The 26,568-nt window shown below is 39.4% G+C and overlaps 1 protein-coding gene across 6 annotated transcripts in view; it reads right to left on the bottom strand.

Moving 5' to 3' along the window:
• BICRAL (BICRA like chromatin remodeling complex associated protein) overlaps positions 1-26,568 on the bottom strand; it is a 79,157-nt gene that overhangs the window by 42,846 nt on the left and 9,743 nt on the right. Inside the window, exons 1-2 of one of the 6 annotated variants that reach the window (XM_027820494.3) lie at positions 19,846-21,191; positions 17,323-17,472 (exon numbers count right to left, since the gene is read on the bottom strand). The exons of 1 other annotated variant lie outside the window; for it this stretch is intronic. Coding sequence is in view for 1 of the 5 variants with exons in the window: in XM_037895806.2 (XP_037751734.2) it covers positions 9,819-9,888 (70 nt within the window). In the remaining 4 variants the exon portion in view is untranslated. Of the gene's footprint in view, positions 1-298; positions 475-9,818; positions 9,895-12,880; positions 13,042-17,322; positions 17,473-19,845; positions 21,192-26,568 lie in introns of those variants that run through there. 4 more of the 6 variants (XM_027820493.3, XM_043543750.1, XM_037895806.2 and 1 more) reach the window with 4 other exon arrangements.

The following is a 26,568-nucleotide window of genomic DNA, read 5'->3' as shown; positions in this document are numbered from 1 at the left end:
TCTACCCAACATACTGTTAACAATACAAACGCTCCCCGACTTACGCAATCGTTCCATTCCGGAAAGCCTTGCATAACTCGAATTTTGCGTAAGTCGGAAACGTTTACCCGACCATTACGCGCAAAAAAAAAAACAAAAACCCTACCCCTCCTATTTCCAGCTTACGGAACTAGATACATATACTCTACATTTTAGCAAGCAGCAAAGATCAAGGGCAGCCATGATAAGCAAGGTCCCAAACAAAACCACACTTACAACATGCCAGAATAATGAATTGTGCTGTGAGCTACAGTCTCACCTTGCCAGTGGAGTAGACTTTTAAGAGCCCAAGTACAGAGTTCTTCACCTAGAAGGGAACTAAGCCACCCAGTGATTTGTCTATGTGAAACCTACCCCTTAAAACAGTGGTTCTCAAACTTTTGTACTGGTGATCCCTTTCACATAGCAAGCCTCTGAGTGCGACCCCCCTTATAAATTAAAAACACTTTTAAATATATTTAATACCATTATAAATGCTGGAGACAAAGCGGGGTTTGGGGTGAAGGCTGACAGCTTGTAACCCCCCATGTAATAACTTCATAACACCCTGAGGGGTCCCGACCCCCAGTTTGAGAAACCCTGCCTTAAAACATAGGATCCTAAGCATGTACCCTGTAAAGGACTAAGACTTTTTTTTAAATGAAAAAACTCAACCACACTTAAAATGGCTCAGAAATATGAGCACAGAGATTACCCCTCAGGCTAGTCAAGATATGAGTAGCAGAGGCATATTACGTGGCATACTACAATATTTATGCTCATACACTTCCTAACTGTGAAATGGCTTTTGTGCAGAAAGAGCCATGAGTCTTCAGTAAGTTACCTCTTCTGTTAGTAGGAAGGCACAGATTGTTTGAATATAGGCTTTGATAAGAAGGAGGATAGTTGTAAACATTGCCTCTGCAGTGTATCTGCATGCTCATTCAGGGGTCTGTTACACCTATTTCTAGGTTTCAGACAGAATTAGGCCCATAATCTCTAAACATCACATAAACAGAAAAAAGAGCATCACAAAATACAAATAACCTGGACGGCAATCCACACATAACAGGTCTTTACAGATGAAATGTGTCAGTGCAAAATACCCGATTTAGGACCAACTTTATTCTTTTTTCTATACGTCTAATGAAATTCCCATTAATGCCATCAGAAATTCTGTGCATGTATGGAAAGGAGAATAGATTCCACGGTTTCCTTCTAACCTATCAGTGATTTGGTTCAATAGACATATGCAAAAAATAACTATCAGCAGTCTTTACACAATCAATGCAACAGTACTTCACATTAGCCAAAAATACACAGATCATATTGCTGGACATCTCATATCCAAAAATGGCTATCGTCTACTGAGGGCATCATCCATATATATTAGAAGGGCCATATGCTCTTGGGACTTGATACAGTTCAAATAATAGAAACTGTAGCAACTTCCTACTATTATAGCCTCAAGAGACTGCCACAACTTCCTACTTAATATGATGCCATACTGAACTGCAAGAGAAAAAATGATACTGCACATAGTCTGCAAAAGATCTGCAAAAAGCATATAGAGGATGTGGTCTGTGGAAAAGTGGTTCAAGTTCAGAACTAAGTATGAAACTTAGAGGCTAATTAGATATTTAGGTTTCAGAGTAGCAGCCGTGTTAATCTGTATCCGCAAAAAGGAGTACTTGTGGCACCTTAGAGACTAACAAATTTATTTGACCCTAAGCTTTCGTGAAAGCTTAGGGTCAAATAAATTTGCTAGTCTCTAAGGTGCCACAAGTACTCCTTTTCTTTTTAGATATTTAGGCTAAATTCTGCTCGGTTCACTGGTGTAAAGCTGAAGTAATTCTATTTACCTCAATTAAATTATTCCAGATGTACATCAGTGTAACTGACAGCAGAATTTTATTCATAGATACCTAGATACTATGGTGATCGATGTTCTATAAATACCATAGGGGAACTAAATTAAAGATACTGAGCCAAATTCAATGTGATGCAAGCAAGTGTAAGTCCTTAAGCTTACCTGTTTAGAAAAAGGAGTAAATTCAAGAGGTAGGGTGGCCAGGTGTCCAATTTTCGACCGGAACGCCTGGTCGAAAAGGGATCCTGGTGGCTCAGGTCAGCACCGACAGGGACATTAAAAGTCCAGTCGGCAACATAGCGGGGCTAGCTGCAACTCCTGGAAGCAGTGGCGTGTCCCCTCTCCAGCTCCTACCCGTAGGAGCATCAAGGGGGCTCTGCACACTGCTCCCAACCCAAACCCCGGCTCTGCAGCTCCTATTGGCCGGGAACCGCAGCCAATGGGAACTGTGGCGGTGTCACCCGCGGACATGCCAGCACACAGAGCTGCTTGGCCGGGCCTCTGTCTAGGAGATGGAGGGGGGACATGCTGCTGCTTCGGGAGCTGCTTGAGGTAAGCGCCGCCTGAAGCCTGCAACCCTGATCCCCTCCTGCACCCCAATCCCCTGTCCCAGCCCTGTTCCCCTCCCCCCTCTGAACCCCTCAATCCCAGCCTGGAACACCCTCCTGCACCCCAAACCTCTCGTCCCCAGCCCCACAACAGAGCCCTCACCCCCCCCCGCACCCCAAACCTCTCGTCCCCAGCCCCACAACAGAGCCCTAACCCCCCCTCCTGCACTTCAAACCCCTGCCCCAGCCTGGAGCCCCCTCCTACACCCTGAACCCCTCATTTCTGGCCCCACCCCAGAACCCACACCCCCATCCCAGAGCCCACACCCCTACCCCAGGCTGGAGCCCTCTCCCATACTCCAAACCCCTCGGCTCCACCCCCCAAGCCCGGAACCCCCTTCTGCAGACCAAACTCTTCATCCCTGGCCCCACCCCAGAGCCCACACCCCCAGCTGGAATCCTCACCCCCTCCAGCACCCCAACCCCCGAGCCAGCCTGGTGAAAATGAGCGAGCGAGGGTGGGGAGAGCGAGCGACAGAGGAAGGGGAGGATGAGGTGAGCAGGGGGTGGGGCCTCAGAGAAGGGGCAGGGCAAGGGTGTTCGGCTTTGTGCAAGTAGAAAGTTGGCAACCCTAACAGGTGATGTGTAATATGTAAATTAAACTCCTTACACATATTTATTTCCATTTACCAATGTGTGCGCATACAGACGTCTAAGTTAGTGTAATGTACACACCAAAGAGCTACAAAAGGTTGTAGAAAAGTTATAACTTTCAATAGGGTTTACTACTTAAACATTCAACCCCTTCTGCTTGCCTTTTTTTGGGGGCGGGGGCACACTCCTCCCTTTTAGCCCTTCAACACACACTGACAGAATTTAGCCCATTATCTCTAAGCTTCACATAACCAAAAGAAAAAGAATGAGGGCCCAATTAAAAGCAAGCTTCCAACATAGCAGTGATTGGGCTGTGAGTTGTTACTTCCTACAGTCTCACTGCCAGTGGAGTGTAAGTCGAGGATATAAATGGTAAGAGTATGTGAAAATAAATAAATCTACGGGAGTTTAAGTGAATCTAAATTGGAGGTGTTGGGTGAGAACTGGAAGATGTGAATTATATGAACCTCCACCCCTCTAGACTTTGACTCACCTCTGACTTTGTCTCAAAGACTGCAGTTGGCTTCAAATCATGTTTGACAAGTACCAAATGCATTCTATCACTCTCACTCATTTCTTAAAATGCCAACAAATATTGAAAAATCTATTAACCTCCCAAACTATTAAAAATATGTATATACTTAGAATCTGCAGACTGTTTTCCATCACTAATAATTTTAAACTATATTATATACTGGGCATTAAAAGAATTATCAAATAGTTAATTATTATAATTTTATTAAACATTTCTTAAAGATCCAAGCCTTACACTCCCAGGAGACAATCAAGGAAAGAGGGGGACAGCAGAAGAAAAAGAGCACAGAAAATCTGACATTTCACAGTTTCATGAGACAAGTATTTACATTTAAACAGCTTACACTACAAACTAATCAATTTAGATACAGATACCAGAGCATGACAGAAAAACACCATGGATGTAGTTAACCTCAATAAACATCTACACTAGAAAAGCTGGATGGGCTACCTGTGTTCTGTCATGTTCAACATATTAAATAAATGAAAGCTAAGTAGTGTCTTTACTTTTGTTTTGTTTAGTATTTATCCAGCACGGACAGAAGACGAACTGTATGAACTAACAGATCTGTTCTATCATCCCTTACCTTGTTCAGCGACTGATCATTCTTCAATAAATTATGTTTCAGACCAAAATATAACATACAGGTTCATAAGCTGAAAGCAAGCTTTATTTCTCTCTTTAAAAATATTCATTTATCCACTAAAAGTGGGTTGACCTCTTTATTGAAATAGGAATATATATATTCTTCTGTGCTTCTAGATGATTTTCTGACATGCTATACTATGCTCTATGTATCTAGTGAAAACTTTTAATGCAGAAATTACCCTTTCATGAATGCAGACCCAAAGCACCTACTAACATCAACAGGAGTTATAATGCAAGCACTGAATGTGGAATAAATTCCAAGCAATTGACAAGATGCATCATAACCTTTTTGGAAGCCTCTGCAATGTAGCATGTCAAATATGTAAGTATTATTATTATCTCCACACAATTTAATCTGTCAAAAATCAATTTATCATCATCACACCAAATGTGGCCCTGTTCTAAGCAGGTGCAACACAACTAACTCGCCAGAGTGGTGTCTGCTTACATTCAACCACCACTATTATCATCAGTGCCAAACAAAGACACAATATAACTTTTGAATGTCTTATAATGATGGTAGGCAAACTTTGATTTTTTTAAAATAATTTCAACAGATAATATTGATGTTTATTTTAAGCACCTTTTTCTATTTTTAGCCATTTAAATTTTTACAGTTGCAGAAAATTATGGGGGAGTCAGACAATAACTATTTAATGACAGTAGACAGAGTCAAAAAGTTAAAGCCTTAACAGTTAAAACACAAACTGTCAACATGACGTGTCAAAGTATACAAAGTAAATAGTCTTATATCAAACTCTAATAAGTTCTCCAGCAACATTTTTCTTACTTTCCCTATCTGTAAATTTCAATTACTATCAATGAAAATATTTTTGTCGGTTTGTGTGTGTATGGTGAAATCGAAGTTTACTGACATTTACAAATAAAAATCTAATCCTTCCAAGCCTACCTGTTAATAAATACTCTAGGAACCATAAGTGCTGACTCCGTGAGTGCTCCAGGACTGGAGTACCCACGGAAAAAAACAGTGGGTGCTCAGCACCCATCGGCGGGCCCCACCGACCACCTCCTCCCCCTCTCCCCCACGCCTGCTGCCCGTCGACGGGCCCCCCGGGATCAGCTGTTCAGCGGCAGGCAGGAGGCACTGGGGGAGGAGCGGGGACAGGAAGAGCTGGAGAGAGGACAGGGAGTGCTCAGGGGAGGGGGCAGAACAAAGCAGGAAGAGGCAGAGTGGGAGCAGAATGGGGGCAGGGGCTTGAGGGAAGGGTTGGAGTGGGGGTGGGGCCTGGGCTGGAGTGGAGGTCATGCACCCCCTCGGGAAATTAGAAAGTCAGCACCTCTACTAGGAAAATGTTACTGGCACTGTTGTCTCTCTCATCAACAGAGCGGTTGGTCCAATAAAAGATATTACCTCACCCACCTTGTCTCACTGGCACTGGGGACAGTTGGAAGGTGAATATATAAACTTTTCTGATCTCTTAGCCCACTCTTGTGCACTATGGAATGGTCCTGGTCCTGGCTCTACTCCTTGTGGGACTCCTTACATGCCCTTGCACACCAACACAGTATGGGGCAAGACTGAGCCAATAGAATATTCAAGATACAGTAACATCTGGGCACAAAACAGTGAACTATGAAAACAGAGCTAAGGATGGGGTCAGAACAAAGGTCCTGAAATTAGAGCAGTTTAATAATATTCATTTACCAGAATCAGACTCATTTAATGTAGGTTTTACTAAGAAGTTAAGATTTCAGGCTCACTAATGAGAAACCATATGTGCTGCTATCTTTAAGTACAGTCATACTGACCCAAGGAGAATATGGTAACCATTAGAACATCCTTATAGGAAATTTATATATGAACCTTTTAACTACTGTAGTCAAAGAAAGACAGATACAGCAGATAGATATTGGCTTGCTGACATAGCATGATCATTTAATCTTGCTGTTGCATTTAATCTTCTTTGCAAGCAAGAGCTACGGTGACTTAGGCTCAATATAGCACTGAGATATCTTTCTTTTACATTTGCAGTGGTAGTTTTGGATACACCTTCACACTGTTTCTAAACTCCAATACTGGCTTCATTAAGCTTCTTACTGACAATCTAACATTGCAACAGTCCACTTCTATAGAGGTTATTTTTATTTGAATGCAATGTATACTCATGCACTTGCACTAAAATGGTCTCACTATGATTTTATATAGAGATAGTATAATCAAATCTCATTAAAATTGCAATGTAATCAAATTGTCATCATAATCTCCAGGGAGACCAAACTTTCAGGGACTTTCTCAATTGATTCCCCCTTAAGTGAACAAGGAGTTGTGCCATTTAAATGTCTGAAGAAATCACCAATCCACCTAATGAAAGGATAAATTCTGGCTTTGCCACAAGTCCTAAGTATATTGTTGCACTACCCTTGGAACAGATCAGAAGGCAAGTGGAAAACCGGAGTCCCTCCACAATATGCCTCCTGGTTTCCCCCTTACTCTGGTGGGGAGGTATCCTTAGCCAGGTATGGCATAGACTAGATCCCCCAACAGGATGACCAGTACGTTGTGGGACTGGAGCCAAGGTTCAGTCCATTCACCACCTCTTCCTGCCTACTTTCATCCACATGCACAAGGGAGGGGAATGTGTAAGCTACTCTCCTCCCCAAGAAGCTACCCTTGCATTGGAAGCCCATACAGGGAAAAATGGGAGCACTGTAAATCCTCTTATTCCCTGTATGGCCACAAGACATGATCTGCCCAAAATGAATATATTTTTAATTAACATAACCATTTTTTCTAAATATTTTTTCTTTTGAAGCATAGTTCTCTGAAAAGTGACTAAATAAGGGTTCCATGTTTAATGTCTCTCACTGACTATATCAAATTTTCTCAGATTAAAAGACTATGACTTTTTTAATTGTCAGTCCTGCGAACCCAATCTAAGATCAGAAAGCTAGGCTGTATATTTTCAGCCTGTACATTATCAATAATTAAGATTTTGCAAGCCAAATTCTTCCCTCAGTTATACCTATGGAATAGCAATTTCTTCAGGTTAGTCTCCAACTGGATTGGAAAAATGTAAATGAAAGCAGAATTCAGTTCTGCAATTGCAACATTAGTAACTTTTTTTTTTTTTTTTTTTAAAGTACAATCTGGAATAGACTCTCGCTCTCTCTCCTAGCTCAGCTGTCAAGAAAGATAGAACATTGGAAAACTTCTGTGTTAGGACAGAAGCATGCCACAGAGATTGTCTGCTTCCCAGCTCTGCTTCAATATGCCACTTCCAATAGAAAGATCCCCAAACATGCGATACCGAATATCAACAGATGGACTTCCATGCTCCACAACCTTCTCCTCGATCCCTTTGCCCCTGGCTTGATTTCCACTAAGTTTTCTTCCTCTCCACCAGTGTAAGCAAAGGAAAACAAGCATCTCCTCGTTATGTGAAATCTCGAGGAAAAGCTGATTTCAGACTTAAAAAATGTAATTAAAAAAAAACACACTAAACAAGGTGTTCAATATTCCTTTTCAAACAAAAACAAAGATTTTATCACCTCCAGTTTCTTTATCCACTGCACTAAAGGTATTATTTGTACTCTTCACCAAAGCGAAAAGGTATAGATAATGGGCTGAAGTTTTTTTAACAAGTTGAGGCAGACTCTAACCAGTAAAAACTTTATTCACTTGCTTAAAGTCCCATTAACTTCAAGAACGTGCGTAAGTATTCACAGAATCAGGACTCCACTTGGTAAATCTCGTTGTATATGATATCTTCCTCAAAAACTGTCCCTGAACACTATTTATATTTCAATGACAATGTTGTTCACTTTATACTAGGCATGAAATCAAGATCACAATTTATATTTAAATATTTTAAATTCCTTGTTCCCTCCAAATTGTAAATTATTTAACTGAATTCCAATGACGTTACATATTAAAATCAGTTTTGTAGTGTTACACTACCATCACCGAATTTTGCTTTTTCAGGTTTCTTTTCCATCTTTAAATTCTTCACTAAAAAGGGGACTGCAGTAGCACCATTGTTGCTAAAGATTTATGCATGTATAAATTAAGCCATTTCAAATCACATCAAACTAAAACTTGTCAGAGATTTTTAGCCTGGAGGCCACTGTTTTTGTTGTTATTGCAAAAGTCAGTTTAAAATATTTTAAAATTCACCAAATAGTGAGATATCTTGATTTTAGTTGCTTTGGTTTTTAAGTACCAGAACAAAAATTACTTAATAAATGTTTTAGATCTTAAGACAAATTACTGCTCTATCTATTTTTACTTTTTAAAATTAGGAAATGGGCAAGTTTAGTTTGAAACACAACCAAACTGCATACACAGTAAACTACATTCTTAATGTTTTAAGTTTATGCTTTTAAAAAATTATTTAAATTATACAAAGCATACCACACAAAATCTCATTAATTTCGATATGATTTTACATATTGCCTCTGCTCTGGATATATCTGAAATTAGAGTTTTCAATGAGATTTACAATACAACTGATCTATCAGAGCCAACAGCATGAAATATTTCATACTTACTTATATTTACACTATTTTCCAGTATTTTAAATAACAGTCTTACTATAATATTGACTATTTACATTATGCAAAATCCTAACAAAATTTGTCACTCTAACAGCTATGTGAAAAGGAAGACTATTACAATTCTGGTTACATTGTAATAGTTCTGAATTATTTCACCCCTCTGATAAAATGTATGTTACATTTTTATTCCCTTGGGTTGAGTACTGCTGTAAAAAATTCAAACGTATTAGGGCTGTTGATTAATCGCAGTTAACTCACGCGATTAACTAAAAAAAATTAACTGCGGTTAAAATAAAGTAATCGCGATTAATCGCACTGTTAAATAATAGGATACCCATTGAAATTTATTAAATATTTTGGATGTTTTTCTACATTTTCAAATACATTGATTTCTATTACAATACAGAATACAACGAGGAGTTTTTGTGGCACCTTAGAGACTAACAAATGTATTTGGGCATAAGCTTTCGTGGGCTAGAACCCACTTCATCAGATGCACGGAGTGGAAAATACAAGAGCTGGTAAAAATACATGAAAAGATGTGAGTTGCCTTATGAAGTGCGAGGTCAGTCTCACGAGACAATTCAATTGACAACAGGATACCAAGGGAGGAAAAAGTAACTTTTGAAGTAGTAACGAGAGTGGCCCATTGCAGAATACGAAGTGTACAGTGCTCACTTCATATTATTTTTTGTTACAAATATTTGCACTGTAAAAATGATAAACTAAAGAAATAGTATTTTTTCAATTCACCTCATACAAGTACTGTAATGCAATCTCTATCATGAAAGCGTAACTTACAAATATAGATTTTTTTCCCTGACATAACTACACTCAAAAACAAAACAATGTAAAACTTTAGAGCCTTCAAGTCTATTCTGTCCTACTCCTTGTTCAGCCAATCGCTAAGACAAAAAAGCTTGTTTACATTTACGGGAGATACTGCTGCCTGCTTCTTATTTACAAGGTCAACAAAGTGAGAACAGGCGCTTGCATGGCACTTTTAGAGCCGCCGTTGCAAGGTACTTACATGCCAGATATGCTAAACATTTATATGCCCCTTCATGCTTCAGCCACCATTCTGGAGGACATGCTTCCATGCTGATGATGTTCTTAAAAAAATAGTGCATTAATTAAAATTGTGCCTGAACTCCTTGGGGGAGAATTGTACGTCCCCTGCTCTGTTTTACCCGCATTATGCCATATATTTCATGTTACAGCAGTCTCGGATGATGACCCAGCACGTTTGATTTACGAACACTGTCACTGCAGAGCTGACAAAATGCAAAGAAGGTACCAATGTGAGATTTCTAAAAATAGGTACAGCACTCCACGAGGTGTGGAGCATGTTTTCAGAAGTCTTAAAAGAGCAACACTCCAGTGCAGAAACTAAAGAACCTGAACCACCAAAAAAGAAAATCAACCTTCTGCTGGTGGCATCTGACTCAGATGATAAAAATGAACATGCGTCGGTCCACACTGCTTTGGATTGTTATCGAGCAGAACCCGTCATCAGCGTGGACACATATCCTCTGAAATGGTGCTTGAAGCATGAAGGGACATATGAAACTTTACCACATCTGGCACATACGTTGCGACGCCGGTTACAACAGTGCCATGCGAACACCTGTTCTCACTTTCAGGTGACATTGTAAAAGAAGCGGGCACCATTATCTCCTGCAAATGTAACCAAACTTGTTTATCTGAGCGATTGGCTGAAGTAGGACTGTGTAGACTTGTAGGCTCTAAAATTTTACATTGTTTTATTTTTGAATGCAGTTATTTTTTGTACATAATTCGACATTTGTAAGTTCAACTTTCATATAAAGAGGTTGCACTACAGTACTTGCATTAGGTGAATTGAAATATACTATTTCTTTTGTTTTTACAGTGCAAATATTTGTATTCAAAAATAAACAGGAAGTGAACACTGTACCCTTTGTATTCTGTGTTGTGATTGAAATCAATATATTTGAAAATGTAGAAAACATCTAAAAAATTTAAATAAATGGTATTCCATTATTGTTTAACAGTGTGATTAATCACGTGATTAATCATGATGAATTGTTTTAATCGCTTGACAGCCCTAAAACTTACTATGGTACAACTCAAAGTAATGGAAAGAAAAAAATTCAGAATCAAGACTACCACTATATCCTTCATTAACGTAATTACATCAAAGCTGTGTGTAACACAATAAGTCTGATCTTGCAGTGTTTGCATAGGCAAAACCCCCAGAGTGAAATCTTGGCCGTACTAAATTTGATGGCAAACTCCCATTGACTTCAATGGGGCCAAGATTGCCCCGAGGGTGTGTCAACATAAGAAAAAAAAATAGAAGTATTTTATCATGCATTTACATAGACCTGCTAATGCATTAAAACTACAACTGCCTTGTCCATACTAGGATTTCAATGTGTTAATTACCATGTGTTAGCTTACTAGTTAAAACAAGGCCCCAAATGTAATTGAAGGGAGCTCTGCAAGGAATCTGGCTTGTATTGTCTGAGAATTCTGTAATATCCAGAAAAAATAAATAAAAGTAAGTTCAAACCCTTATTACTACATATTTTTGTTTTTTAAATTTCTAAAACGTTGTTAAAAATGGCAATGTGAGAACCTTCCAACAAGGGGATATTATCTGACTCTCACAAAAACTTACCAGGCATATAAATGGTCAGCTACGGAGTTTGCTCCCCCACATTGTCTGCCTTTTACTCTCAAGAAGCAAATTTTGATTTTTGCACAACTGAAGTACATGAAATGTTATTAAAATATATTTCTCTTCCCTACCCCAGTTAGTTTGAAAATTATGCACCAGGAACTGCTAGAGAATGTTCATTGGAAAAAAGTGGCCAACGTTGTGGAATTTGATTGACTACACTAAAACTAAGAATATGAAATGCATAAAGAGAGTAGTGTGGAAAAAATGGATGAACTATTATCAAGGTGTCATTTTTATACATTAAAACCAGCAAGTGAAACTAATTTGAGAAAAGTACAGTAAACTTTTTCAATTAGCCCATCCACTCAAATACTGTACTTTCTGTTCATATTCTAATAAAGGTACAATTGTGTCCTGTGAATATTTTCCAAAAGCCCAGGCAAAGTTAAGCCTCAGCAATTATACAACTATCGTACTTTACTCAAAATCATTTATACTCCAAATTACATTCTATATTTTTAAGATAGAATCGCAAACATTAGCTTTTTCATTGGCACTTACTGTATATACTCGTTCATAAGCCGACTATTTTTGGTAAAAAAGTGATGCATCAAAGAGCGGGGGTCGGCTTATCAACGGGTCTACACCAAAATTTGATTATTTTAAACTTTATGAAATCATTGAATTGAATATCTAATACATTGTCGTTTTGTTTACCTGAAGCGTCTGCAGGCATGGAGCCCCTCAGTTCCCTGTGGCCACGGTTTGCCGTTCCCAACCAATGGGAGCTGCGGGAAGTGGCGCCACTTCCTGCAGCTCCCATTGGCTGGGAATGGCAAATCGCGGCCACTGGAAGCTGAGGGGCTCCGTGCCTGAGAACACTCCAGGTAAACAAAACGTCCTGACCCGCCAGCTGCTTACCCTGACGGGCTGGGAGCCAAAGTTTGCCAACACCTGAAATATAGGGTCGACTTATGAAAGGGTCATACAGTTTTTACCATTTTTACTTATCCATCTTGGGGGGCAGGGGTCAGCTTATAAACGAACTGGCTTATGATCGAGTATATACGATATTTAAAATCTCAACTTTTTTCTCTGTGTAAAATGGATTTTTGATCTAGGGGTCTCATACTGAGGAATCTTTTATTTAAAAGATCAGATTATAAAGTTGCAAATCAATTGTGTGACTCTGGAAATAAATATTAATATTTTAATATTCTCAAAGTACTTCTATGACAAGAAAGGTGCAATTTAAATTTTGCACCTGAACAATTTGCACATTAATGGCCCCTTACTGAAAAACTATGGTTGATAAAAGATCAGAAAACTACTTTGTGATATATAACATTATATATACTATACATCACAGAGTATTTTAAAAATTACATACATCACTAGAATCACCTATTAAATACATAAAGTACTATCTCCAGTGGGCTGCTGGACGCCTCTGCAAGTGTCCTCGACTCCCACTACACTTTAAATTCTCTCTCAGGAAGCATTAATCATCTTAGAGGACTGCATCCTTTTACAGTGACATATACTGTCTCTGCACTGGAAGGGCAAGTAACACATGCACACTAAAGCACTGTACAAAGAAAAAAAAAGATAAAGGCAGTTCATCCAGTACTCAAATATTCCTTAAATTTCATTCATCGTTAATAATAGCTCAGAAAACTAAGGAGACCTCATTTGAGTTTTGAGAAACCATTCTGAATTTCACATACTTGTACTAAGGCCCTAAATATATCCATAGAGGCTTGGATGTACAGTACTGTAAAATTGTAAAACATGTGCTGACATTTTAAGAATATGCACACCAGTGAAAGAAACAGAATTACTGTCTAAAGTCTGTATAGATTCCTGAAGCTCTCAGTACTGTTGCCTAAAACTGGTACTTCTTTCTCTATTATATGCTGATATGTTCTTGAATATTTCAAAATACCATCATATTCAACATCATAGCATGTTACAGTATCTGCTATATTGCAATATAGTGTTATGAATAATTTCTTGTACCAGTTTCTTCAGTTGGCTTTATTTAATCTGCTGTTCAGAACAGCTGTATCTCATGCTCTTTTGCTATGTTTATATATTTTTTAAAGATACCAGACAGAAAAAGTGACATAATGCAATCCCAGATTTAAAAATTTTGGGAACAGAATTTGATTACTTAATTTACTTGTAAATCAGTGTCCAGTACAGACATTTTCAGTGGCATTCTTGTCAATACACCTGACTAGTCACTAAAGTAATAATCAGATATCTTGGAAAAGACAGAAAGAACACCTTTAAAGTACAGAGGAATGTATGAAGTAATACTGTGTTACTGGTGATAATTCATGCTGAGCATGACACTATGTACCCTTCAATTATCCTGTTCTAGAAACCAAATAATGTTTGAACACACTGAACTAATAGATGAATGAACAGTCTGAATGTCTGAACACACTGAACTTATAGTACTTAGTTTGCCCAGAAAATTAGAGTGGAAATCCTCAAGAAAGATACAAGATGATTCTTGGCCCGAAGTCAACGGGAATTTTGGCATTCACTTCAGTGGGTCCAGGATTTCACCCACAGTCCACAAAGTTCTTAATAAACTCAGCTCTTAGAGCCCAATCCTGTAACTCCCCACTCAGGCAAAATTCATACTAAGGCTACATCTACACTGTGCACTGCACAGCAGTCCAACTGTGCCACTACAGCCATGCCACTACGCAGCGTGGCCGCTCTCTGTCGGCAGGAGAGAGCTCTCCAGTCGACCAAATTAAACCACCCCAACGAGGGGTGGTAGCTTTGTCCGTGGGAGAGTGTCTCTCACTGACAAAGCACTGTCCACACTGGTGCTTTTTGTCGGTAAAACTTACGTCAGTCGGGGGGTGCTTGTTTCACACCCCAAGCGACAACAGTTTTACTGATGAAAACGCAGTCAATAGGAGTTTTGCGTGAGTGCAGTGTTACAAGCTTAGCCCTTTGAAAGATGATCCCTTCCAGTTGCAATTAACTTTAAAGCTTTTTTGTTTGTTTGTTTTTTAAACATTACCTTGTGATGAAGGATTTTGCAAAGTATTTTAAGGAAGATTTGTCTCATTGATATTTTTTTAAAACTTTTCCTCATTCAGAATGCTTCTTGAAACAATTCTAGAAGATATATCATCTAGATGAGGAATCCAGTTAAGAGGGGAAAGGATGTATTATATAGTGTTAATTAATTTTGTTAATTCTCATTTCATTAATCTGTAAACACAATTATTCTGAATGAAAAAACAGAGCAAAACACGGTTTCTATAACTAAATCAAAGACTTGGGCTACAGTAGAAAAGTTGTAACAGTGTAACTGTGTCATTTAGGGGTGTGGATTTTTTTACCTACGTAGTTATACCACCATTAGTTCTTCTGTGGAGGATGCAGTTATACCAGTATAAAGGTGCCTTTTACCCATCTAACTTTCACTTCCCAAATCAGAATAAGCACTTTTAAACCAGTATAACTGCATCCACACTGGAGGGGTTTTTTCTGTTGCTTTATACTGGTGTAATTAGAGAGGCAAAACTTTCTGAAGTAGGCAAGCACAAAGGCCTTGTCCACACTAGAAAGGGTTTATTGGTACAGCTATGCTAGTATAGCTATACCAATAAAGCTTCCTAGTGGAGACACATTTCATACTGTCCAGAATAGCTTATACCAGCTCCCCAAACAAAATAAGCTAAATTGGCAAAAGGGCTTTTTTGCAGTATAACTGTGGCTACCCTCATGCTCTTGTTAACAAAATTATGTTGGTTAGGGGTGTAAAGGAGTGTGATCCCGACTTATATAGCTGTGCCAGCACGAGCCCTATCATAGATTCAATTATACAAGCAAAAATGTGCTTTTGCTGCTATCGCTAATCTTACTTGGGAGGGGGCACTGCTATACCAGCAAAGACGCAGTTTACCGATATAAACAACATCTACACCAGTATCTTGTCTTTGCTAGTATAGCTATATTGGCCATCCTAGAAGAGAAGCAGTTTTCACTGCCAAAAGAACACTTCTGCGAATACAGCTTATACTGAGGGTAGTCAACAGGTGACCATGGGCCAAATCCAGACCACCAAACACTTTTGAACGGACCCTGAAATCTTTTTATTTACTTATCATCATTACTGGTGGGGGGGGTGTTTTTTCCTGGAGCCTAGACCTTGACTTTACCTTGACCAAGAAATTTGAATCTTGACAAAAAATTGACTACCACTGCCTTATACCAACCAGTCTCCCAAACAAAATCAGCTATTCCAGCAAAAGGACTTTTTATTAACTGGTACAGCCGCATCTATACAGGGGCTTTTGCTAACACAGGTAGGTTGATTAAGGATGCAATTTTTCACACTTCTGACACAGGTGTGCCAGCAAAACTTTCAAGTGGAGGCCAGGCCAAAGTGACACTTGTTAAAATGCCCTTAGTACATTTAGGACCCAATCCTGTAAGTGTTTGGAACTACTCACAAGTACACATATGCATGCGTTTAAGCATTTGCAGGATTGAGCAGTTACTGACACAGTACCCCGGTACTGTTACCGTATTTTTGTCACTTACTAATTTGCACAAATTAGTACAATAATGCACAAGGGATCTCCCAATCATTAGTGTGAATCAGATATATTCTGTAGTATAAATAATCAGTACTATTAATAAAATGACTCCTCCTTCACACCCTCAATATTATTCTTAGCAAAATAATGTAAAATAACAGCTCTGAAAGTGACACGTTTTCTTGTATTAAAAAATATAAAATTTGTAAGCAAACAAGAATTTCACTTCCTTTTAACTGACTTTAAATAATGAATTTGGAAGAGTTTATTGTCCTGTCATCAATATGGATTGTCTTCAAAAAACAAACAAGCATTCATAGAGCTGTATCTAGATATGCTCTAGACATTATAATTTATATAAAGGAAGAGATTTAAAAAAAATTAAATGAGGAAAATGTTTAATTTCTCACTGAAAATACAACTCAAAATCCTTTCATCCAGCAACAAACGAAGGCTTTTAAAAAATGCCTTAAAATTAATCCCAAATGAGAAAATCTTTCAGTACCATCATAAAGGAATGAGAGGTCTGAGTCTGACAGGGACATACTGTGATGTATCAAAAGGCATAAAATTAAAAGGGAAACAAACAATATGCCACATGCTTCAGTAGTTTTTTTACACAGTTTGACAGAGTTCATTCATGTGTCCTGAATATAGATTTTATCCTTTTTCTAAATATGCACATTAATAGGTATACCTTAAACGGTGTAGAATTTGAATGATGAAGTTTTATTTTTTTAAATAGGAGGGAGATTTCAATGGTCTCATTGAAATACACAGCTCCAAAACAAAACCCTCCCCCGCATGTTTCATCATAACAGAACTACCAGTCAGAGGGAGCCTTCTCATTGGGAAATTCTTTTAAAATCAGCCTTAAAAATGATCATGAAGACATACCAACTCTCCCCCACACAAAATACAAATTCATGTCTATCTAGCAGAGGATAAGAAAAATTTGCTGTTTACTCACCCACCAAATGGGTTACTTGCCCTAGGCATCTGGCTAAGTAGAATTTTGCAAGGCTAATTAAAGGCGTTTTTATTGTCCTTCTAGCGATGAAGAATTTTTAATTTGTCATCTGTATTATAGAAATTTTTGAAATGTCTCATTCCTATTACTTTTTTATTAACGCGCCTTATTTTGAGTATCAAAGCCTAAGACAGCAGCTTTCACCACAAGAAGAGAAATGCTTTTAATCTCACTGTGAAATGAATTTCAAATGAGGGAGTGTTCCCCTCCCCAAGTTTGGGCCACATTTTGGGTTCACAGGTAACCCAACAAATATTCCACTCACGTTATCAGCCTTTAAACAACAGGGTCTCCACCCTCTGGGACACAGAGCTCCCTCACACCCCACTGAAGTCATTTGGATTTGAAGGCGTTTCACACCTCCCAGGAGTGCACCCCTCGCTCTGGCAGCTGAGTCAAGGGCTGTGGGGACAATCTGAAAGGGGGAGGAAGGGAAGAGACTTAAAATGAAGTGGAGATGTGTAAGGGCCCCTTCCGGAAACAGCTACTGAGAGCTCAGTACATAACCGTGTCATGTTTCCTTAACACACCCAGCAACATGATCTTTCATCTCCTCCCCCGCCTCCGCCCCCAAAGAGAGGGAGAGGCTTTCACACCCATCTCCGCAGGGAAGGAGACCAGGGAAGGAGGTTTTCCCTCAGTGAGGAACGAAGTGCTCTTTGCTGCCCAAGCAGCATTTTGAACAGTCCGAATGAGCAAAGGAAGTGACCCGAGGAGGGCGACGCCCCACACAATGGAATGAAAATGAAAAATGAAGGAAAAACAAAAAAACCCCAACCACCCAGGGCTTTAAAATGGCGCCTGTAGGGGAGGAGGCCAGGAGGGAGGAGAGTCACAGTGAAACTGCGCAACAAACGCTGGCAAGCAGCCAGACAGCGCCATCTTCTCCTGCTCTCCCAGTCACACACAGCGAGCCAGCCCCGCGCGGCAAACCAACAGCCGAGTCCACAGGCGGCGGCGGCGGCGACAGCGGGGCTTTCTCCTTTGAACTGAAATCCTGACAGGACCGGGGCGAGCAGAGAGTGTGTGTCAGGAAAAGCCCAAGGCCTCCCCCACCCCGCGCCTCGCCTCCCCTCCCCCACCCTCCACTGCTTATTAAATAACACTTGAAACACAAACCGTGTCCTATTTCCCCTTCAGTTGTTAGAGGGTGTTTTAAAAAAATACGATGCCATATTACAGCACTTTCCCCACAACCCCGTGATCGGAAAGAGGATTTTTTTTTGTTAAGGTTGGAGGAGAAAGCCGCTAAAATAAACAACCCCCTCCCCTCAAAAAAAAAAAAAAATACCCAACAACTACTTTGCCCTTCCTCGGCTCAGAAGGTTTCAATGAAGCCCCATCCATAATGCCAGCAGTGTTTGGTTTTGGCTCAAATTCCGAAGGAGATTTTTCAAAATAAAAAAAAAAAAAAAGGCTCAGAGGACTAATCGGAGGAACCGGATACGCAGAAAATCCAAGCAGCAGATACACAGCCCTTAAAACGCAAAACCAAAAGGGTTACTCGAGAGAGTCTCGGTTTATTATTACGTTTTAAAATAGAGAGAAAACAAGATTACAGGTAAATACGTTCAAAGCGGGGGGGAGGGGGGAAGCCTGATCCTACAAAGCAAAAAAAGAAAAAAGAAAGAAAAAGAAAGAAAGATAATTAAACCCAAGTCCACCGCCCAAAAATCGCACGCGCACCCGGGGATCATCAGTTCCACGCCGTGGAAAAAATAAAGACAGGCAAATTCTGAAGAAACCTGCAAAGAAACCAACAAAATCTAGTGGCTACATTAAAACCGATGAAAAATAAATCCGCAGCAGACACACATCAGAGAAACGAATTCAGAGGAATTACAAGATCAGGGTGGTGGAAGCAGGTAGCGGGGGGAAAATCAAGCCAGGAGTGAAGAAAAAAAGAAAAATCTTTCCCAGCCCCACACAGCCAGGAGAGAGACGAAGTGTCTCCATTTTCGTGAGGAGGAGGAAGAAAGAGTGTTTCACAGCCCAGAGAGCTTTAGAGAAAAGCAAAGAAACGAGGGGGGAAAAAAAGAGGGAGGAGATTTGAAAAGATTATTTTTCTTTCTCCCTCTCACACTCTCTCTATCCCCCTCGCTCCTCACTCTCTCTCTCACACACACACGCACTCTCTCTCTCCCCCTCTCCTCTTTCTAGCCCTCTCGATGGCCATCAAGGGGGGCGGAAAATAAAAAAAAAAAAAAAGACCAACAACAACTAATTTTAAACCAGCTCAATCAATGAGTCATTAAAAGAGATTTTCCCCCCCTCCTCTCCTGCATTTGCATGGCATCAGCAAGAAGAGGGGGGAAAAAAACCACCCCAAACCTCTCCCCTCTCTGCAGTGATCAGCCTGGACCTGAAACCTTATCTCTCTCCTCTTTATTTTGAGAAACAACTTTTTTTTTTCCAAGTGGCCTCAGCAGCCACCACCGCAGCCTCGCTGAAAAAGAAATAAATATTTCATTTCCATGTGAATTAGCATCTGCTCAACAACCACCCACCAAAATATCCCTCTTCTTTCTCCCTGTCTCCCCTCTCGCTCTCTCTAGATATATATTTATATACATAGCCCCAGAGCCAATAGCTCTCTGGGCTGAAACCTAATATCCTGGTTTTGGCAACTCCTGGTTGTTAATTTGCTCCTCTTTCTTTTCTGTCTGTCTGGAGATAGATTTCCCCCCTCTCTTTTCCCTCCCCGAAGGAAGGGAGGAAGGAGGTTGTGTGTTTTTTTTTCCTTGAAATTTTTATCACAAAATTATAATACACTCAAAGGGAAACTCACCGTCATGAAAAAGCAGTGCCTTGTCAACGGGGTTTCTTCGCCATCACATCAGGGGCTGGCAGTGTAAGAGCGAGAGAGAGAGAGAGACAGAGAGAAGGGAGGGAGGCAGGGAGGGGGGAAGAGAGAGAGAGAAAGAGAGAGGAGAGCACTGCACAGCACAGCACAGAGCAGGAGTTGCCAGCCACACGGAGAGAGAAATAAGCAGAGAGAGAGAAAAAGGCAAAGGCAGCCACCACACGCAGATGTTATTATTATTTTCCAAGCTCTAATTAACTCTCTGCTCTTCATTTTTTAAAGTCAGACACTTTTAAAAGTTTTTTGTTTGTTTTTTTTTTAAAGAGAACCGAAGGTCTGACCATCTAGAAATAGCTCAGCTGTTCACTTTCACTTAAAAGTTGTAATCTACTTCGTTTATTTTTGTTTAAAAAACAAAAACAACCTTGTATTTTTTCCTAAAAACTTGTAGAAAGCCTCCAAGATTTCTTCCAGACTGACAATACTGGACAATTTTTGTTTTTGTTTTTAATCTAAAGATGTATAAAACAGGTTTCTTAGTGTTAAAAGTTGCAATTTACTGACCTTTCTGTATTTAAAAAAAATGTGAATTGTGGATTTGTGTCCCACCTCCAAAACATAACTAAATTAAAAGCAAGTTTACTTAGAAATGCCTGACAGCAGTAAGAAAGTGAACTTTCGGATCGAGTCCCGAAGCCACTGCAAATGCAGAATTTCCACTGATTTTTAAAGTTTTGAATAATCTAGAAAGGCAAGATCTGACCCAAAGCTTGTCAAGGAGTGAACTTGTTGGTATACTGAATTCTGTAATTATTTATCTCACTTAAAAGTAGTAACCTATTATAATTTTTATTCTTTTAAAAATCTGGGTTTGTAATGGTTTTTATGTAATTTAAAATAGCTGAAATGCTTTTTTTCAGAACAAAGTAGTAACATTAAAATAAATTCTCCTTCAAAATAAAATTTGGATAAGATCTTGTAAGTCTTGCTTAGAAAAATCTCTCATTGAGGATTGCATCCTGATTCTTACAATGAAAAGATTTATAGGTAACGTTATTATAGCTCTTTAAAGACCACTTTCTCCTTTTTATGCTGCAAGTTTTAGTTTTCAGAATTTTTTATTTCAGAGTGAAAGTAATTTAATAAATGAGCAATTTACAAAAAAAGCAAGGGGAGGTGAGTTTATTGGCTATGGACTAAAATTATTTTTCCCCTCACCCTTCTTGAAAAATTAATTTGGTTAAAACTTTTTAGAGACCAGGATTTGGAGAATATATTTGGCAGCACTATTTTTCTTTCAGAGTAACAGCCGTGTTAGTCTGTATTCACAAAAAGAAAAGGAGTACTTGTGGCATCTTAGAGACTAACCAATTTAAGTGAGCTGTAGCTCACGAAAGCTTATGCTCAAATAAATTGGTTAGTCTCTAAGGTGCCACAAGTACTCCTTTTATTTTTCTTTCATTATTCATTAAGTCCCAGAAAATATTCATTTTCAGTTTTTATATAAAATGACCAGCTTCAAAAAAATGCTTATGGTGATTGATATAAGTAGAACCTCTCTGAGAAACCAAGGGCTAGATTACCTTTGATTAATGTACAGATAGTATCTAATTTTAAATGTAGATGTGGTTAACGTTACTTTTAATGGTTTAAGTTATCCCACCCTAAAATGAAGCACACAAAAGCACACCACCTCTGGAGTTCTTATTCAGGCAAAACGCCATTTGGGCCAAACTCTTCCTGGAATTACACCCCATTCAATATTATTGACTTCAATGAGATTTTTGCATGATTAAGAACTATTGGATTGGTCTCCAAATATAGGTCCCTATGTTTTCTTCTGATTTGGTGAACAGAAGAGAGCCTGGCTTTGGAAGGGTAGAGAAGCGTGCAGTTACTGGCTCCTTTTCTACAGTCCTGTAAAGCACCACCATTAGGGTTCCACAGGTAATGAAGTGGCAGTGCAAAGTGAGAAGAAAGGGGAGAAGGGTCAAATGATTTTTGGTGGGGTCTCCTGTCAAAAAAACATAAGGAAGCCAATGTAAATTACTGTAGAGGCTGCAGTAACTTGCATTTCCTCCCCCTTGGAGGGAATTTCTAGGACAATAACCTTGCTGTCCAGGTTCCACTTCACCAGCTGCAGGGAGCTGATGAAGTGGATGTACTGAGGCACCTTGCCTCCACCACAGCCCCCAAGATCTATGTTGGTCAACAGGTTTAGAGATAAGAACCCTTTGCCTCTTCTGCTGGGTGACAAACCTGTACCCATTTGGAGTTCCCACTCCCCTCTGCAGGAATAATCCATAGAGAGTAGAATTTGGCCTACACAGTAGTATTTATAATAAAGACAAGACATTGGAAAGGACTCAATAGTTCGGACAATAATGAAATTTGCACTTAAAGCAGGACTAAAATCCCACCGTTCTACACTTTAAAGTTTGAATTTGTTCTTCATATTTAAAACAGTAACTTTTCAGAGGACTATTGAATTTAACATTTAAAATTGCTCCCTTTTTGAAAGGGGAATTGCGGGTGCCCCTGCACTGAGACCACATCAAGTGCTCCCTATGTCCATGCTGACTTAGTGCACAGGGAACAGAGCCAGCAGTGATGGGGAAGACCTTCAAGTGCCAATGTGGTTCCTCCACAGCCTGGTTTCCCCAATCAAAGTCTATTCCCCAAATTCCCCACTACACACATCCTGAGTGCTCCCTGGCTCCACCAACTTCCTCAACCATCATAAGGAACCAAGAGAAGTAATGGTGCTCAGAAATGAGGGGACCAGAGCAAAGCAAGGTTGTGGGAGCACGGAAATCCTTGTGAGGACATGGTGTGGCAAGGAGCTATAGCAGGCGTGCAGGGATATGGAGACATGGGGGAGAGGTGAACTGTGGTGGGCAGGGGAAGAGGTGAGGTGAGGGTGAAAAAGAGTTCGAGCTAAGGGGAGAAATAGAGTGGAGAAAATCTGCAGTCCAATGAAACATCATTCCCCTTCTTTTCCACCTGCAGGTCTCTCCCAGCACTCAAGTCCCATTTCTCTATTCTTCACCCCCCCATGACCCATAACCCTACCCCTCAAATATCTCATTTTGATTGATGTCACTCATTTTAATGCCAAAGTGACCTACAGTCTACACAAAATTGGCATCTCCCTTTACTTTTATTGTTGAAAATTATTTAGAATCAACAGAATTACAAGAAAGAGAGATTACCGAATTATCTATTTACATTCAAAGGAATTAGTTTCACAGCATCCTAAATTTCCTGCATGTGTCCTTAATTTTGGGTCTTTGTCACACTGCATTGCACATTTGGAGCTTAGCCAGTTGAAAGGTATGCTTCATACCCCTGCCCCATATCTCTACTCCTTGAAACCACTTTCAGACCTCCTGCCTGGAGGGATTGTGTGGCCCCCATCCCCTCACTGGTAGTACACATTCCTCCCGTGACTCCATACAGCTCTATTCCTTTATGAGCTTTCCCAGTCTCTCAACTGGTCACCATATATCCCCTCTTTCCCTCCTTCTACAACTTTAGATGAAATGTATATTAACATGAATATATATATATATATATAAATACAAATACATCTATATTTACAGACAGATCAACAGTTAAAAGCTGAAAGTAGTAGGAAAGTAGGGGGCCATGATAAGAAGCAGGGATATTGGTGGGGTGAGAGTATGCAGATAATCAGGCATGGAGGGGAACAAGAGCTCTACAGGATGACATGGAAGAAAAGATTTCAGCTGTACAGGATTCAAAAGGAAAGCTGAGCTATGAAGAGGCATAAGAGGATTCTGGTGGGAAGGCAAACAGAGGATTGTGCATATCAGTACAGTACTAATAGTTGTTCACATGGATAGCTGTCATAGTACTGACATTTAAAAAACTGGGAAATTCCAGTTTTAAACTTTGAGTTAAGATTGCTAGTCTGCATCATCCTCCAATGCAAACTGTAAAAACTCATTCAATACCACAACTCCACTCCATTCATTAAGTACTTCCCATCCAGCACACGTGATCCATGTCTCCTTCATCCCCCTGAACAACCAATGTTCAACCTGAACTCTGACCATAAATATAATACACCAATATACCACTTTGATACTGCCACATAAAAATTACTGCCTAATTGCAAACAATTACCAGCGTACATCATCCATTCACAAAACTTCCTAAATGTTTTTTTAAAATCCTCACAGCCACTCCTGTTAATCTGATACTATGCCACAGTTACAAACCAATACAAAACCACGTTCAGAACTATGTAGACTGTAACTTATGAAAGCAACACAAACCCAATAAATTCAGCTAAGTTAAGGCTTGTTTTTCAGGTTCAGATCTGTGGGTAGTGGAAGGCAGCTGTGGTTGAGAAAAGGATGTGATGAGTGGAGTGTAGAAGATTTGTTGAATTACTTATTGTATACTTCCTTATGTTTTATGTTTTTTTGTTGGTGAGATAAGCAGTCTAACCTTAAATCAGTGTTAAGTGGCATTTTTTGTGTGGGAACGTATACTGAAGAGTGAAAACTAAAAATATTTTTTTGTCACATTTAATGAACAAGGACTTGAAAATACAAACACGCTACTTGTGAAAACATATTTTTCCAGGTCTGGAAAGAGGTCTGGCCATGTTTGGAAGAGAACAGAAAACTGGTATTTGTGCACCATCATTTGTATATAAACTTCGTGTTTAACGACCCATTTCAAGTCATATGGCACTTGAGGTTTATTATCCTTGAGGAGTCTTTTCTTGGGGACTCAAGCTCTAAATTCAGTCCCTGCTTCCTGAGGATAGCTCTCTTCTTTGTGTACATTGATATATATTTCTCCACACTTGTTATTTGTGACATCCAGCTCTCTAACTGGTTCAGTACAGACTTAATTTTAAAACAACTGCACTTTGGTTGGAATATAATTATTATCTTAAACATTACAAAGGATTACTTTTCAAAGCCTCTTTCTATTACTCATGGCAATTAGGACAACCAAGCGAGTTTTACAGCTGTTGCTCTAAAGCTCCAATTAAACAGTGATTTCTTTTGCTTTCCTTTCTTATTTTTTAATACAAAGCCTCGCCTTTTATTATAGCCAAATATACATATAATTTTCATCCAAAACTAGATAAAAAATAAACTTTTAAATGATCAGTTCATTAGCTGTAATTTTAAAGAAACAACTATGATTAACTCATATTTCAAAAGCAAATGTAAACCTCTACATTTTGGATTATAGAAAAGTTCTTATGGACATATAATCATTAATGTGCTTAAGCTTAACATTTGATAAGTAGAAGTAGGTGATTATATTACATGTAATACAAGGAAAACAAAGACTACCCTGCGTCCTTTCAGAATTAATACTAGTTTTATTTCTGAAGCGTCTCCCCATACCTACCACCAAGTCACTCAGAATGATGTATAACAATTCACAATAAAATAAATGGTACAACACACATAAAAATTATTTTGTTTTTGTTTTCTCCCTTTTGGGGTAGTGAACTCAGCTTGGGGATGGGAGGCAGAGGTAAATGGCCTGTTGATAATGAGAACAATTTTACTGTTTGGATGGTAATTACGGTATCAAAATGTATTCTACTATTTGGTTTGAGTTCCGCATTTGGGTATCTAGCTCTGACATCTGGTTCCCTTCTTAAGTGGTTGTTTTAGGCTGCCCCAGGAGGTGGAGCAATGCTGCTATGGGCTGGGATTTGGAGGCCTGGGGGATGGCAACTTGAGCCCTGTGATAGTGGGAAGGGGGAGACAAAGAGGGGAAAATACGTATTATTGAGATGTTTGACTTCGACGTTTTTGGCTTTATCAAAATTGTTCTTGAAAGGAGAGGATGTCAATGGACAATAATCTTGTCCTATTGTCCTGCCGATTAATACAGGTTCAACTTTGAATGAAGTTAGAACGATTCAGGATTCAGTGAAAGATGAGGCCCCTGACTTTGCAGGTTTGCCAAGACTTGCTTGGACAATACTTCAGCTGAGTATTCAGTGCCAGCATGAGTGGTGTAATTGTTTTGTTTACATCCAACCAAAAATGCAAGAAATCTAGTCCAAAACTGTTCACATATATAGCGTGCTGTGTCTTGCTTCTCTGAGAGTCTTGGAACAGTGTTAAAATGAGATTGGTGTTAGTCTGTTACTCACCCTGCTGCACAATGGAATCCTTCTAGGAGCTGCTCAGGTTGCTCACCATAGTGGGTTTAAAGACACCAAAGCTGATAGTAAGAGATTACAGTACATCAATCTCCATGTGGATGACAAGTTCTCTGAATAAGCTCAGGAGTTCATGGCCATCATGACAATGGTGAATCTATGCCAGATGGTTGCTGGATCAACTCATACGCTGGGCAGTACTCTTGATATGGTGTTTGGAATAGGAGTACCAGAGTAGTCAGTTACCTTAGTGGATGATAGCTATCTGCTTAGACTACACTGATGTTGGTTGTTTGAGGAAACAACCAGAACAGATGACAAAGAAAATTTTTGCCTGCCTGAATTAGGCAAATTGTTGATGTTGATCATTTGTGGAACAGGTGCACAATCTAGAAGTCTGGCTAGATTCCAAGCTATCAGAAGATCAGGCAGCAACTACAATCAAATCAGATTTTCCCCCTCTCTACCCTGCCCATTATATGCAGCGAAAAAATTGAAACGGTTTCTCTCAGGTTTAGACCTTGCAGTTGTCTTCTGCA

This window comes from Chelonia mydas, chromosome 3, assembly GCF_015237465.2.
Source record: "Chelonia mydas isolate rCheMyd1 chromosome 3, rCheMyd1.pri.v2, whole genome shotgun sequence".
Classification (NCBI taxonomy): domain Eukaryota; kingdom Metazoa; phylum Chordata; order Testudines; family Cheloniidae; genus Chelonia; species Chelonia mydas.
This window is presented reverse-complemented; position numbering and strand designations above follow the sequence as displayed.